The 16427-nt window shown below is 46.4% G+C and overlaps 2 protein-coding genes across 3 annotated transcripts in view; one reads left to right on the top strand and one right to left on the bottom strand.

Annotated features, from left to right (window-relative positions):
- Positions 1-16427, bottom strand: part of dock6 (dedicator of cytokinesis 6) — a 29956-nt gene that overhangs the window by 4450 nt on the left and 9079 nt on the right. Inside the window, exons 15-38 of the mRNA XM_030790897.1 lie at positions 12940-13057; positions 12228-12298; positions 11870-12008; positions 11512-11613; positions 11265-11351; positions 10896-11127; positions 10435-10599; positions 10078-10250; positions 7588-7689; positions 6287-6382; positions 5906-6046; positions 5629-5742; positions 5285-5455; positions 4437-4576; positions 3927-4096; positions 3443-3591; positions 2486-2668; positions 2119-2245; positions 1928-2012; positions 1519-1615; positions 1202-1336; positions 758-910; positions 330-488; positions 104-204 (exon numbers count right to left, since the gene is read on the bottom strand). Coding sequence (XP_030646757.1) covers positions 104-204; positions 330-488; positions 758-910; positions 1202-1336; positions 1519-1615; positions 1928-2012; positions 2119-2245; positions 2486-2668; positions 3443-3591; positions 3927-4096; positions 4437-4576; positions 5285-5455; positions 5629-5742; positions 5906-6046; positions 6287-6382; positions 7588-7689; positions 10078-10250; positions 10435-10599; positions 10896-11127; positions 11265-11351; positions 11512-11613; positions 11870-12008; positions 12228-12298; positions 12940-13057 — 3210 coding nt within the window. The remainder of the gene's footprint in view (positions 1-103; positions 205-329; positions 489-757; positions 911-1201; positions 1337-1518; positions 1616-1927; positions 2013-2118; positions 2246-2485; positions 2669-3442; positions 3592-3926; positions 4097-4436; positions 4577-5284; positions 5456-5628; positions 5743-5905; positions 6047-6286; positions 6383-7587; positions 7690-10077; positions 10251-10434; positions 10600-10895; positions 11128-11264; positions 11352-11511; positions 11614-11869; positions 12009-12227; positions 12299-12939; positions 13058-16427) is intronic.
- angptl8 (angiopoietin like 8) lies at positions 14443-16215 on the top strand. 2 transcript variants are annotated; one of them, XM_030790898.1, is made up of 4 exons: positions 14443-14880; positions 15364-15513; positions 15672-15822; positions 15923-16215. In XM_030790898.1, the coding sequence occupies exons 1-3, from the start codon at positions 14560-14562 to the stop codon at positions 15813-15815; spliced, it is 615 nt and encodes a 204-aa protein (XP_030646758.1). In that variant the 5' UTR covers positions 14443-14559; the 3' UTR covers positions 15816-15822; positions 15923-16215. The 2 variants fall into 2 exon arrangements, with proteins under 2 accessions (XP_030646758.1, XP_030646759.1); XM_030790899.1 differs by having other exon boundaries at positions 15672-15826.

The following is a 16427-nucleotide window of genomic DNA, read 5'->3' as shown; positions in this document are numbered from 1 at the left end:
AGCCTCAGTCTTAGGCCCAGTGGGGGGGAAAACTCTCTTGTGGAAGGCATTTTAGGGAGGTTTAATGGAGTATTTGTAATGTGAAGTCTTTGTGTGCAGTCACCTGTACATCAGGTCTATAAGCATCTCCGGGTCTTGCTGATGTTCCTTCATCTTCACTGTATCTGTGAGAATCATGTGAAGGTTGAACACTAGATCTTGAACCTAAGGACGAAACAAAAAAAAAAAAACTGTCTGAGAAATTGCAACGTATTCTAATTTCCTCTTGTTTGTTTGACCGAACCTTTCAGTGTTTGAGTGAACGGGGCTGAGCCTGATGAAGGCAGTACCTGTTCGGGGAAGGGAGAGTCACGGAGCTCCAGGTCCTCCTCTGCGTAAGTGAGAATGGTTTTGAGGGAGCGCCGAAGGTGTTCCTCATTAAAGGTCTGGGACATTCCCACCAGAGAAGATAGGGACATGGTCACCTGCATCTTCACTCGAGCAAAGTTCTGCAGCAGAGAGAGGGGGAGGAGAGAGAGAGAGAGAAAAAGAGAGAGAGGGAGTCTCACATTAGCACATAAATGACTCGCTCCATATCTCTCTCTCCATATTCACCTCAGAAAGAGGGAAGAAAGAGCCAAAGAATCATAAAACTATGATATTGAGCGCTTATAAATTCTGCCGACGAGCCTTCAGGTCTGTGGTGTCGAGTGTACATTTCTGTCAGAGGAACCACACGGTGATTTGGGGCGTGGGGCGTGTGAAGCGTCATTCTTACGTTGCCGATCTCGAAGTTCTGCCTCATGAGCAGGTAGAGGGAGGCGCTGGCGTGACTGCGGACCGAGCTGATGCTGCTGCTGCAGTGTCGCAGTAACCTCAGACACAGGTCCGCACACAGCTCCGTATCCTCCTCAAACAGCATCTCTGGAAACTAAACAACACAACCAACTCTAAAGTACACACCGATAAACACCCATAAATACACACAAACACACAGATTAGCCTCCTCGGCAGACGGCATCTCTGGAAAGTAAACAACAAAACAAACTCGAAGTTCTCACAGATAAACGCTCTTGTATACGCAAATGCGCGTATCGCGGCGTCCGCTTCGAAACGTACTTTCCTCGAGAAACAACGTCTAACTTCTGAGAGCTTTTCAAACAATCCCTAAAGACAAACACGTGTGTAAACTGTTTTGCCTGCTGAGGCATGGAATGCGTACCTTGAAGACCAGTGCTCTCTGTGTAGTGAAACAGTGCTGCAGGAAGAGGGCGCTCTGGTTTCCTGCCATGCTGTGGAGAAGGACCCTGAGTACGCCGCCCAACACGCTCTCCTTCAGCTCAGACTGAACGACCGTCTGTAAAGAGACAGACTCTTACCGTAAATGACTCATACCACACATAAACTACATATAACAAGAGCTTCGACGGTAATGACTACAACGAAAAAGACAGTAGCCTTGCTTTTTCATAATATTGGGTGGAAGCAATAACGTATTCGTAATGTATCGTTCAGTGAGATTTAGGACTGTTTCTTTACTTTCACGATGATCTCCAGTGTGTCCAGAACGACCAAAGAGGCTTCGGTTGCCAGGTTGCCATCCACTACAGATTCTTGCTCCATCTCGGCTTTGGTCCTGTAAGGGGACAGGGCCTAATGTCAGCTCTAAACAGACAAATTTAAACACACATGTGGACTCGCCTACACAGACACAAAGTCATTCGTGCATGTTCACGCATCCCTCATTGTGAACTGCAGGGGCTTCTGACCAGTGGATTTTCTAGTACTTTCTAAAGACTGTAACTGATATCAGGTGAGTACATCTCAGAGGGCGAGTGAGAGAGAGAGAGTGAGAGAGAGAGAGAGAGAAAGAGAGAGAGAAAGAGAGAGAGAGAGAAGAAATAAAAAGAGAACAAGGTAGTGGTGAGAAAAGAAAACAGTCACTCACTTGTCCACTCGGTCTGTGTTCTGTCTCCAGTGAGTAACATTCTTCCTCCATCTCACACTCTCTGCAGTGCCATACGGACTCCTTTCTGAAAACAGTGAAAAAAATACTGTTAAAATCAACCAACCAACAAACAAACAAAAAACGCATCACTCACACACACACAAACCACACATACACTTCCTCAGCACTACCTCTGCATCGGCGAACCATCTCTTGCCTGGCACCGATAGTGCCCAGTATTGCCTCCTCTAACCGGGCCTTCATGTCTTGAGACTTCTTAAAAGTCAGGCTGTTTATGCGCTCCAGAGTCTTCTTCCCCTGAGAGCCAATCAGATGTAAGCAAATTACCACCACACCAATTACAGGGAGCCACCTCAACACCTCTCCAAACACAGACAGCCACTTCACCCTCACACCAATAAGAGAGAGAGAGATCAGTTGGTTTGGGGAACTTCTTAATTTGAGGTTTACAAAGAAAAGTAAGGGGAGTACTTTTTCTCACAATATGGCTTAGAGAAATTTGGGGTTCTCGCAGACCAAAGGGGAACTGTTGGGTACCTTGTACTCGAAGCAGGAGATGCAGAGGTGCAACAGGTCGAGCAGACGGTTAATCTGCAGCACAGACAGGTCAGATACCCAGCGCTCCAGCAAACCGGCATCTGCATTCTTCAACACCCACAGAAAGCATACCAACAGAGCCCTACTGCACTCCGCTGACAGAGAGCTGCTCTGACGCCCCGCCTGAGACAATGAGAAAAACACAGTTTACACACTGCAAATACACACACACACACACACACGGTTCTGCTGCCTGGTGGGCCCCATTTGAGGGAGTGATACATACACTTCAGTTCATTCTGCAGATTATGCAGACAGTAGGCACACACCCACATATAATCATGACACAGCTCTGCTAACTGCTGACTTTGCCTCAGACATACACAAAGGATGTCCTCACACACCCAGAGAAGCAAGAACACACACACGACCCCCATTTCCCTAGGTCTCGTCCATAAGATTAATGCCGCCAAACAGGATACACGCTGAAGAGTATACGGAAGCAATGAGCCCTCTAGTGGACAGAGGTGGAATATCACCGCTATAAATACTCTGGAATGGCAGGAAACCAGGGAAGGGACAAACGGTAAGCCCACTAGTGGCTGAGAGAAGTAATGCAACACTGAGGTTCAATACTGATTGGGAAACCTAGTGGTGGGGTGTAGACACCGCAAGCTATGACCTCATTTTGGAGGTCAATAGGGAAAATTCCAGAAGAGTGGATGTGCAGTGCATGATTGAGGAATACACATCTCTGTCTTTTTTTCTTCTTTACATGGTTTAAAATAAAAAAAAGAACTAAAACAGCAATGTGTAAAGGTCACACACACACTTTTAAAGACATTCAATAGGTTTTTCTTTTTGTGAACTACATTGCCTGATTTGACCAGAAATCCTGGTTCTCTTTTAAGCTGTAACTGTTGTAGTTTAAGTAGCTTATTTCGTGCTGTCACTCACCACTGTAGGCAGAGTAAACGGGTTAGCCTTGGAATGAGGTAATGGCGAACCGGCTATTGCCATGGCAACAGACTGATTGATGGTGCCGTTGTCTGGGTCAGCATCATCTGCGAGTGCAGAGGCGTGACGAACACGAGGGGGCGATGTGTCTATGAGAGAGAGAGAGAGAGAGAGAGACAGAGAGAGAGAGAGAGAGAGAGACATGCTAGGGATTATGGATGTAAAAAGCTAGTCTATATTATCAGCATACCTTTGGTGAGTAAGTTAAACAGCACAGAATGACATACAGTGTAAGGTGTTTGTTTTTTGTTTGGTTTGTTTGTTTGGTCAGAGCCCAAACAGAAACAGACAGATCACACACACACACACACACACGCACATACACACACGAGCGCACACACACGAGCGCACACACACGAGCGCACACACACGAGCGCACACACACTCTGGTGTACAGGGTGAAAAAGCGTGTGGGATTACTCACCGGTGAAGTCATGGAGCTGGGGCAGCGCTTCCATGACGACGGGGATGAGTGGCAGGTAAAGCTGAGCAATGTGAGAACGCACCTGAGCGTCTGTGTAACGGGGGTCTGAGTCATGACTACACAGCAAGGAGTGTAAGGAACAGATGGCCTTTTTATGCAGGAAAAACACCCTGAGAGAGAGAGAGAGAGACAGAGAGAGAGAGAAAGCCAAGACAGGAGTCAAAGTGTGAAAGGAAGAAAGCGTGTGTGTTTGTATCTGTTTATAAACTTAGTGCTCAAGTATCAGCTTGAGAATGCACTTGAGAACATCTGTTTACTTCTTTCTCAATTGAAACATCTGTATGTGTCTGAGTGTGTGTGTGTGTTCACGTCTTTGTGTTTGTGTTCATGTCTGTGTACGTGTGTGTCAGCGTGTGTGCCTGCACATGTGCGTGTGTGTGTGCATGCCCGTGTTTGTTTGTTTGTGTGTGTGTGTGTGTGTGTGTGTGCATGACAGAGACAGGGTCTCACCCCTCTCCGTCTGGTTCGAGGATGAGTGACAGTTCAGAGAGGAGCAGTCCAGACAGGAAGTGCTGCTGGCGGAACGGCACAGAGAGCTCGAACATGCTGGCCACGCCCTGGTCCTGGACCTGACACGAGAACGCCGAGCCCTGGAGAGAAGACAGGGAACGAAAGAGAGAGAAAGATGCCGCCTTTACATTTGCATACCAGGCTGGAATGTGAGCTATATTTGTGGAAGGAACTCCCATGAAAACGTGTTATTTTATATTGTGTTCTTTAAGCCTGTGGTAATGTGGTAGATGGTTGATCCCGAAAATGACCACATCTCTGTGACCAGAAATACACCAGATCAAACCACCGTAGTTACAGCTTAATTACATGAACATTCCTCCCTTTATAGTGGTACTGTCTCTTCCTCTTCCCAAAGCAAAGTGACTGCGAAGCACCAACACAGCGCAACTCACAGATAAACATTTCTTTTTTCCTGTGGCCTTTTTAATCATGTTACGACACGTAAATGTGTGAAACTATACGAAGACATTTTTGGAGTGCTGTTTACCTAAACTTTGTGAACCTACTGCAATCAATGATAAGAGCAGATTTTCCCATGTTCTGCACAATCCCTTCCACGGCCATGACGACAGTGTGAAAAAAAAAGTTATATTCCAACAATAAGTTCAGATTGTTCAGGCAAATCACACGTTGCCTGATTATGCGCATTGCACACAGGAGCTGGTCTGTCAGCATTGTGTGTAGAGACATGTTTATACAGAGAGTGCGGAGGCCGGTCTGTACAGGACTAAAACAGAAGCAGGTGTAGCTGTGTAGTGTGGGAGACAGAGGCTATAGGACTGAACCTGAGAGGTGGTGGAGGAGGTGGATGGAGAGGGTGAAGCTGGAGGACTGAGGGTGGAGCAGGGCAGGTTCAGGGTCACGTAATGTTCGTGACTGCAGACGATGCGTAGGAAGTCCATCCTCAGCGCCGTCAGAGAGGAGGGGTTCTGGGCTGTGTGGAGTTTGTTGGAGATCTGTTCAAACAGATTTACACACACACGCACACACACACGCACGCACGCACGCACGCACGCACGCACACACACACACACACACACACAAACAGTGAGGCATTGCCAAAAAGTTCCTCTTGACCTTTCGTGTCTATGTGTATGTGTGCAGCAAGTGTGTGTGTGTGTGTGTGTACCTGTTTATAATAGGAGCGGATGAGGTTGAACACAAAACCTCGGTCCATTAGAGACAGAAGGTCATTGAGGAAGAAGGCCAGACTGCTGTTTAATCTCTCCACAAGCTCGACATCCTGACACACGCATACACATACACACAAACAAACATTCAGTTCCCATGGACCCCACCAACTCTTAATACAGCTATTACAGAGAGACTGATTGTGAGTGGCCAGTCAAGTGCTCTTTACTGCAGACACATTTCAGTGCTGGAGTGTGTCGCCCAGCGTCCTCTACCTTGTGGTATCGACTAGCTATGTCTGCACTGATAGCACACACTAAAGCAGCAATGTCATCCACAAAGCGGTCTGGAAAACGCTGGCGTCTCGGCACTTCCAACCGCGCCGACAAAAATAGATGATGGGCCATGCTCTTCACCTATGACAGGAGTGAAATAGAGAGAGAGAGAGAGAGAGAGAGAGAGAGAGTAAACACAGTGAAAGAAAGAGTGAGAGAGAACACACAAAAGCCCCTCTTCACGTAAGATAACTGAAGCTAGATTAAGAAGAGGGCGGTGCTTTCCATATGAAAACGTTGGATAAGAAGGGTGAAATTGGACAGTGGGAGTATTGCTGAGTGGAGAGAGCTGATGCAGCTGTTGGAAGTGTAGGGACTTGCCATGAGCTGGAAGAAGAACCAGGCCTGCTGCAGCGCTGCCTCTCTCACTGTGCTGGTGCTCACCACCCACTGTAAGGCCAACTCTTCATGGAGCAACTGATCACAGGACTCAGGGTTAGTGTATGTGTGCACACGCACACGCACATACATACATACATATGCACACGCGCTAATTCAATATCAGTTGTGGCAGCTAAGGACATACACCTCTGTATCAGTTCAGACAGCCCATGCACACGCGCACGCACACACGCACGCACACACGCACACTCAGGCAGACAAACACAGACAGACAAAAACGCACGGACAGACATACACACACAGACAGACATACTATCTGTGGATATTCCCCCAAAGTGAAATATGTATTTTTGCTGGAACAGACACACACTTACATAAACTGTGATATAAATGAAGTTGGAAACAGGATGAGATGGTGATGGGATGAAAGGAAATGAGATGTGAGAGAGTGTGTGTGTGTGTGTGTGTGTTACCTTCTTGGCGACTTGCCGTGCGGGCTGTAAACTGAAGCTGGCACTGTCTATGAAGGCTGACATGCGATTAGAGCTACGCTCAAACGGCTGGAGCAGAACGGATTACATGATGAAGATGTGATGGTGGAAAAACAAAAGAAGAAAGGAAAAAAAATGGGAGAGAGAAACAAATGAAAAAAAAAAAAGAAGTATGAAGTAAAATGAAACCTTCTGTTGAATTTCCCCAACAAAATTCACCAGTGAAACAGAAGTGACTGGTAATTCCAATATAAGGACACTTGAAATAGCATATTATCACTGGGGATAACACTAACAGATAACTGGAAATCCCCCGGCTACCCAGTTCGTGTAATTCGTTCTCTAGACATTTCTGAACAACACTGCATACTTTTTCTATGAGTTAGGACTCTGATGAGAAATGTATAGCATTGTTGCAATGCTGCTCCAAACTTGGTACTCCCACCTCTTCAGCAACTGGTCATTCTCTTACCTTCAAGAACCAATGAAATTCAGTGTTACTGTCTAACAGCATGACAAAGAAAGAGTGAATTCTTGTGATTGGACAGCAAGAGTAGCAAAGAAGCATGGAATAAAGAGAGATGAAGAGGATGCTGATGAAGAGGAGTAAGCATGGCTACTGTCACAGCACACACGCAGACAAATACAAACACACACACAAAAACACACACACAAAAACGCACACACACACAAACATAGGGCAGAGGGATACAATTTTAGGGGAACAGGGTGAACATTGGGACACTGGGGTTTTTTTTGGCTGGAGGTGATGGAGGTTGGAATAGGCACCTGCTTTAGCTCACAGCTGGAGTTGGGGTTCCGGCGGAGAACAGCCCTGGAGCCGCCCGGGGCGTAAGCAGAGTTTACCCAGGAGTGAGAGCGGTCTATTCCCTGCACCACCAGCCCCGGAGAAGCAAACACACAGCACCACACCGGCACGGAGGGACGCAAGAGGAGAGGAAGGTCGAGGGGAGATCACAACACGAGGGAGAGAGATAAGGAAAAGGAGAGGGGTATAAAAACGACACAGGGAGGAAATGACAGAGGGGTGGGGGGGGGGGGGAAGGGGGGGCGGGGGAGGAGGTAGTCGGGGAGCCAAGAAGCGAGAGGGAGAGGGAGAAAAAGAGACTGGTCACGAGGGAGGACGGAGGCAAAGCAGAAGAGTGTATAACTGTCATTACAACTCATTTAAAGTTTACACAGGAAATCATCTCATGCCAATCTGCTTCTTCTCCCCAGAGCTCCGGCACACAGAACAGGAAGACACACATCTTTTCATCATGCGTGAACAGGAAGCCCGGAAAAGACGTCAGACGTTCAAGAAATGGCCACTAGCCGGCAAAGTTACAGATCAGGAGGCAGAATCCTCAGCAGAAATTTGTGTGTGTGTGTATATAACAGAGCGTCATCCGGGCACGGGCACAGCCCGTGCTCACGTGGACTAGTAGGGGTCAGTGAGGTTGACTGAAATAACCAATCAGGGAACCTCTTATGGCTTAGGTCCTACTTGACTGATCGTTATCAGTTTGTTGATGTAAATGGTGACTTCTCTGCACATACTGAGGTACAGTTTGGAGTCCTGCAAGGTTCTGTTTTAGGCCCACTGCTTTTTTCTTTATATATGCTACCTCTAGGTAATATTATTCGTAAACGTGGTATTAGCTTCCACTGCTATGCTGATGACACACAGTTGTATGTCTCAGCGAAGCCAGACGAGAGAGACATCAGCTTAACAAAATTGAGGAATGTGTAAAGGATATTAGGCACTGGATGCTTACTAACTTCCTCTCACTTAACTCTGAAAAGACAGAAGTACTTGTACTAGGATCACATGCAGCTAGGAGTAAGCCTTCCGATCACATAGTAACTCTGGATGGCCTTTCTCTTTCATCATGTGCAGCAGTAAAAGACCTTGGTGTAATTATTGACTCCAGTCTTTCATTTGAAGCTCATGTAGATAATATTACCAGGATAGCCTTCTTTCATCTTAGAAATATTAACAGGATAAGAAATGCATTGTCATTTCAAGATGCTGAAAAATTGGTTCATGCTTTCATTACCTCTAAGTTAGACTACTTTAATGCCTTACTGTCTGTATGTTCTAATAGGTGTATAAATAAGCTACAGTTAGTTCAGAATGCAGCAGCCAGAATTTTACTACAACCAAAAGATATGATCACATCACTCCTATCTTATCCACACTGCACTGGCTCCCAATCAAATCTCGTATTGATTATAAAATATTACTATTAACCTATAGAGCACTAAATGGTCTTGCGCAACAGTACCTGCACGAACTCCTGGTCTTTTATGATCCACCACGCCTACTTAGATCAAAAGGTGCAGGCTATTTGTTGGTACCTCGAGTTGTGATGGCTACAGCAGGGGGCAGAGCCTTCTCTTACAGAGCCCCACAGTTATAGAACAGCCTCTCAATTAATGTTCGAGACTCAGACACAGTCTCTATGTTTAAGTAAAGGCTGAAAACTTATCTGTTTAGCCAAGCCTTTTTGCTAACAGCTCTTGACTAGGTAAAGGAGCAGATCTGGAGGGTTCTCGGGCATAGAATGTTTGGTGAACTGGGATGTTTGGATGCTGTCGCCCCCCCCCCCCCCCCCCCAAACATGTTCACTCAGGTTTGTTGACGGTGGAGTGGGTGGCCGCCTTGTGTCTCAGAGTGCCATCATGTCCGTATTACCTTCTAGCTCTCCCTTTTAACTATGCTGTAATAGCTAGTCTTGCTGGAGTCCCTGCCTGCACTCGGCACACGATGTATATTTTCCTTTAACCATTATGTGGAAATGAAGATCTAACAATGACTCTCTGTCTCTCTTTCTTTCTCTCTCTCTGTCGAGCCACACATGCTACTCGCCACACATGCTACTCCTGAGATACCAGTGATCCTGACTCCTCCTGCCCTCTGGACTGATCCATCCTAGTGTTATCATCTTTCATCCCCCTGTCAGCATTGCCATCCCCTTTGTTCATGCTCCAATTCTCTTGCAATTGTAACTGCCCGCTGGGTCGGCACCTATTGCACACCTGTCTGGCAGAGGAGGGGTCTCCTCTCTCTGTGGTCCATCTCAAGATTTCTCCCATTTTCCAATTTCCCTTTTGGGTTTTTGGGCAGTTTTTTCTTGCCCGCCATGAGGATTAAGTGAAGGGGTGCCGTCCTGTTTTGATTTTGACTGTTGTGGCCTGTAAAGCCCTTTGAGACTGTAAACAGTGATACTGGGCTCTAAATAAACTTGAAACTTGAAACTTGAAACTTGAGTTTACCTTGCTACTAATGATCCTCTGCACCTCCTCGTCAGGGGAGTTGGGCGTGGTGGCCAGGTCAGGGTTGGAGTTGCTGATGCTCTTGGAGCGTGAGAGGAGCAGGCTGCTGGGGCGGGCCGTCGCCCTCGACAATGTGGCGTACTGAATGGGCACCTCGTAGGCCGGGGCACCCACTGAGCAGGGAAGAATTTAGACAACGGTTACATTATATGAATCCACACTGGGGTGCTTTTAAACAAAGAGGGAAAGACAAAGTAAAGGTAAGCCATCGCCTCTACTGCAGTCAGCCTGGGAAACTCAAAAGGAGGATTTCCTGACTTGGTCAAGGAGAGGAACGGATTACTTGCAATATCTCACCAGTAGAGGGCACTGTGGGCTCTGTGGTGGGAAGGTGAAAGCAGTAGTAGATGTAGGAAGCCAGCAGGTTGTTGCGGCCATGTTGGTCCTGGTTGCCCTCCAGATTTTTATGGATCTGATTGACGAGCAAGGCCATGGCCTCAAAGGCAGCACGGCCCAGATTCACTGAGGGATAAAGAGAGACGGCTGTTAGAATATATTATTTAATCAGTCCATCCATCAACCCAGAGAGAGAGAGAGAGAGAAACAAAGAGAGAGAGGAGGCAAGAAAATATCAGAAAGAGAAAAAGACAAACGAAGAGACAGAGAGAGAAAAAGAGAAAAACATGGTGGGAAGGGGGGGAAGGTTAGAGAAAAAGAGGGGAAAAAGAAAGAGAGACAAAGAGGGGAGGAGAGAAGCCCACAGAAAGAGAGAGAGAGAGAGAGAGGGACTAAAGACAGACGGTGAGAGTGCCGCTCACCGATCTGGCCTGCGATGATTGGCGGGTGAATGATTAGCAGCGTGAGCTTGTTGAGGAGCTGGTGCAGAAAACGCACGCAGGTGTCCAGCAGCGCCCCCTTCAGGGCTCCCATGCTGGCCTTCAGCTCTGCCTCTACATTAGCCTCAGTGATAATGACATCCTTCAGGCGGAAAGGAAAGGAGTACTCCTCCAGAACATAGACCAAGGTGAAAAACTTATCCAGGTAAGGGTCCTGCGCAGTCACACACACACACACACACACACACACAGATAAACGCTCTTTTCTAAAGCCATTCAAAAGTGTGTCGTGGTAAGTCTATGAGGTTAACTGTCCCGTGCGTCAAGTGCTTGTGTGAGCGTGTCTCGAACCTGTGTGTGAACCGAGGAGGCAGCTGTCACCTCGACATTGAAAACTCCTTTATGGTTATCCACCCACTTCATTCCTGGTAGTTGAACCTGATGGCAAAGATTCAGTGTATTTACGTTCAGTGTGTCCACTCTCATACCCAAGACACACAAACAAACAAACAAACACACACACACACACTCACACAAACACACACATGAAACCTCCAAACACAAACACACACACACAGTTTGCATAAAAAGCACTTACGTCAGGTGTGAGGACGGAGTAACTGGCTGGAGGTTTCTCCACTGAGACAGGCAGACTGAAAGAACCTGTTCGCAGTCGTCCATGCTGCATCAGCGGGATCCACTGTGGAGATCAATGCACACACACACACACACACACACACACCCCTTAATCTCTGCTCTCTGTCTCTCTCTATCAAACCATACAATGTTCTCTGGGTTTTTGGCCATGAATGTCTTTCTGTAGATATGTGTATAGGAAACCAAGGAGCTATTGTGAATGCAACGAGATTATGTAGGAGCGTGAAAGCGGCTGGGTGACAGGGAGGTGAGTTTAGACAGGCGGGGAGCTGGAAAAGTACAGAGGTTTCTCCTCTCACCGTGTATCCCACGGGCGTCTCCAGGGGAGTGTTCTGCTTGGGCTGACAGCTGATGTGGTAGAAGGTGAAGAGGAGGTGATGGTTATCTGTTAGATTAGCAGGGATTTTCATCTTCACCTCCTCATAAAACTCTGGCGTCCTACACAGAGAGAGAGAGAGAGAGAGAGAGAGAGAGAGAGAGAGAGAGAGAGGGAGGGAGAGAGAAAGAGAGAGAGGGAGGACAGTGAGGAGAGATTAACGGGAGGGGGGGGGGCAAAAAAAAGAAGCAAAAACAAAATGAAAGACAGTAGGGGAGGCAGTGTGAAACGATGAAAATATGAGTCAGGTGATTCGTGCGGAGGAGGAAAGTGGCGTTTACTTGTCGTGATAAATGACGGGTGTGTAGGACTCTTTGTAGAACTCCGCACAGCTGGACTTGCCAAATATCACCTGAAGGAGGGGAACAGAAATAAGACTTTTTTTGGATCACATAATGTACAAAATACACAGAGGAATGACATCATAAATCACTGCGTTTATAGGTGACATTCCCACAGACTGCATCTGAATTCTGATTGGTCCAACTCATTAAAGCCCTCAGGCTAACTGACGGCATCCGTGACACAATAAGGAAGATTGTAAGTAACAGTCAGTGGACTAGGAAAAGCACCTCTTTAAAAGAATAAGGAAATTTACACCCTTTTGTGAGGAAACATTCCAGAGGATCTTTTGTCAGATTAAGCAGTTGTGTTCAGGTTATCGACTTGGGCTGGGGAACAAATAAACTGAGGGTGAAGTTACATTAAGGTTTTATTCACGTGGATTACGTTGCCATTTGAGAGAGAGAGATCATGCAGAGACAACCCAACGACGCAGAACTGGTTAGCAGCTTAAAGTCCTTCGGTAGTTTCCAAACACTGCTCCCGTTACACAAAGCAAAGCATTAAGGGATTTTCAGTCAGAAGACAGCTGCTTTAGTGACTACACCCTTAATTTAACACAATCTTCGTCAGGTGTGAGGTTAGAACAGGAGCGGTCACGGATTGGTGCCGCTCTCCGGAGTGAAGCGTCTGACTGGTGTACTGACTCACAGGCATGGCTTGGCTGGGATCCTCTCCTGCCATGAACTGGACTTTGACAGCGATGTTCCTCACCGAGCCCTGTCGACTGCTGAAGTTCACGCTCTGGGGGTACACGTACAGCAGGTTCCTAACGGACAGCATGTAGGAGACGGAGAGAGAGAGAGAGAGAGAGAGAGAGAGAGAGAGAGTGTGTGTCAGAGGGAGATGATGAAAGAATAGAGGACAGTGAACTCAGATAGCCGTCAGGACTTTTAAAGGGCAGATTCAGCATTAGTCCTGTGAAGACAGTAACACAGTAACAAAAGACCTGGATCTAACCTATACATTGCATACATTTTATGACCGACGGTGATACTCTTTCCTCGACTCATAAAGACCACGCTCGATGCAGTATTCCACACAATATTAACATATTAATCAAAATAAGTGTATTCCTTTACTTTTCAGGATCGACTGTGCTAGACACGAGGGAGGGCATCGTGCGTGAAGTTAACGAAAAGATATGAAATGAGCGAGTGATTAAAGAGCGAAAGAGGAATCATGCTCAAACCTACGGAAATTAGGGAGGCAAACTCTCTTCATACTTTTAAAACCAGACTTAAAGACTTATCTATTTTCTCCAACTTATGGATAATATAATTTTGATGGACATGTATATGTAAAGCCCTTTGAGACTATAAATAGTAATACTGGGCTCTAAATAAACTTGTATTATTATTATTATTATCATCATTAATATTATTATTATTATTATTATTAAATAAGAACACTAAGTCAGGGAAGCCTGTGGACAAAAAGTGGGGGGCTTGTCGGAAAACTGGGTCATGACCAACAAAGTCAAAATCTTCAAATCCATATTTGACCCTCCAGACACCTCTCTGTCCAAACATGGCAAAACAACGTGAGAGGGCTCCACTCTTGATTTCTAAACATTCAAAAGGTGATGAAACTCTGCTCTCGAGGGCAGGTCTATTTTTGGGGAGGGTAAAAAAGAAAAAAAAAAAATCCAAGGTAACAATGATGAAACGCGCATGGCAGGGAACGACCTTTGACTTTCTTCCAAAACAAACACGAAACGGGTGGTTTGAGCATGAGTCCCCTCTTCGACTCTTTCATCACTCGCTCGTTTCGTATCTCTCGCTAACTTTCGCGACGCCCTCCCTCGCGTCTAGCGCGGCCGATCGATTTATCGATTAAAACAAGAAGGCTAACGGGTCGCCCCTTCTCCATCGCCTGCCTCTATTAACTCTTAACATCGATTTTGAAAGCGCTGGCGTGTTTGACTTGAGCTTTAATGATCTGTTCGCCCGTCCCTTGGTGTAGTGCTGGCACTGCAGACTTTGGTTCTGCGCTGCAGCTCACCCTGACCTGTTTATTACAAGCACAGGTCAGGCAGGGAGACCCCCAGGGCTTCCATCTGATTGGAGCTCAGCTCAGCTGATCTTTCACAATACTGCCACGCTCACACAGCATATAAGGGAGACCCAGGAACCTTATGGGATGTGTAAAACGCACAGAGAGATGCGTCGAGACGCACTCTGAAAACTTTGTGAACTCTCGAAGAACGAGGAAACGAAGCGCTAAGACCTTCGATTGGAGACTCAAACTCGTTTAAAAAAGGTTCACAGGATGAGCGCTGTTTTTACGATGAGGAGAAGCTTGTGTCTGCTGTGTGTGGCTCTGTGGTTGTCGGGGGCTCTGGCCAAACCGGCCAAGGCGCCTCAGACGAAAGGGAAACCAGCCTCGGTGGACGACGTGAACGTGCTGATGTACGGCGTGCTGCAGTTTAGCGAATCCCTGCATCACATGTACCAGACCACAGAGGCCAAGATCGCCCGCATTCTCAGGTCCATTCACAAGACAGAGAGTATAGTGACAAGACTGGGTCAGGACACAGAGGAGGCTGAACAAACTAACAGCCAAGTTAAAGAGAGACTAAACCTCATAAAGGTGAGAAGACACACACACACAGAGACACACACACACACAAACACACAAACACACAGGTAGACCTTCCTGAGTAAACTTAGATGACTGTTTAGTTTCAGCATTGCAGACCAGTCTGGAAAATCCTGCTATTAAATTATCCTTCAGGTAAAACTGGATCTTTGCCAAGAGCCTGATCTCAGATAGGAAAAACAGAAAGGAGGGATTAGGTTTTATGGGGGTGGCTGATTAGCCATTTCAGTCATGCAGATGTAGAGTCCCGGAGAGAACATTGTTACACAGACTCAACTCAGCACAGCCAAAGCAGATATTTAGTTACCTGTACAGGCTACCTGTATGCAGCGTGAGTGCTGGCATCAGAGAGAGGGGGGGGCGGCGTATGAGTACACCAAGGCAAGACAGGATCTGCTGGTCTGATGTCATGGGGGTGGTGATGCTGTACTAAACAGCTGTACTAGCAGTACTAAACAGCTGCTGTGTTTTCAGGCCCAGATGGCAGGCCTCCAGGCCCAGGCTGAGCAGACCAAAGGGATAGTGATCAAAGCGGCAGAAGAAGGGGAGGACCTGAAGAGCAAACTAACTAATCTGGAGACAAACCTCAAGATCTCTCCACCCAATCAGATCAGAGCACTGAAGGTATAAATGTGTTCCTATTCCTATTCTATCACCACACACACATATATATATATATGTATGTATATATGTATGTATGTATGTACACACGCATGCACACGCACACGCACACACACACGCACACACACACACACATACATAACTAAAATGTTTGTTTTTAGGAGATGACCCTGAGGAATTCCAGTGTTCTGAAGGATCTGATGAAACTGACGGTGGAGCAAAAGCAAACACTGGAGAACCAGAATGAGCAGTTAGCTGAGCTGCAGAGGAAAGCGAGTCTGGACCTGAATTCTCGGCCCGTGTGACGCAGCTGTAGGTATAAAAGCCACCATTCACGGCATCAGTGTCAGGACCATGTGAGATTTCCCCCATGACAACCCGGTGACTGATCAACATTTGTTTTTCATTTCAGGGGGCGCGTCATAATGGCTGCCATCACTCAGATACACATATGCTGGACCATGTACCTGTATCGACGAAGACTCAATATCTTCAACGACACTCCTTAAATAGCACCCAAAACATATCCCTCCACCAAACACGTCCCCGACCGTCTATAAGCGTACAAAAAACTAACACACTTTAACTAAAAAAAGAAAATGTATATGTTGTTTAAATGTTATGTGCTGCAGTTTGTGTTTTATAACTTAAAGTCTGATGTAAATAAAAACTTATGATAAACCTTATAATAATAAATAAACCTCAGCGTCAAATAATTTGCAGAGTCCTTCACATGTGTGTTTGAAATCCATATGCGCGCGTGTGTGCGTGCATAAGTAAACGCACGTGTTGTGCACATGTGTGTGCGTGAGTGACGGTGTTTCATAACATATATTAGATTTAGTTTAACTTTGATAACTAGATTTTCTTCTTACGTAACATGAGAAGGTTACAAGGGGAGATTTTTGGTACTTTGC

This window comes from Chanos chanos, chromosome 13 (genome assembly GCF_902362185.1).
Source record: "Chanos chanos chromosome 13, fChaCha1.1, whole genome shotgun sequence".
NCBI lineage: Eukaryota > Metazoa > Chordata > Actinopteri > Gonorynchiformes > Chanidae > Chanos > Chanos chanos.
This window is presented reverse-complemented; position numbering and strand designations above follow the sequence as displayed.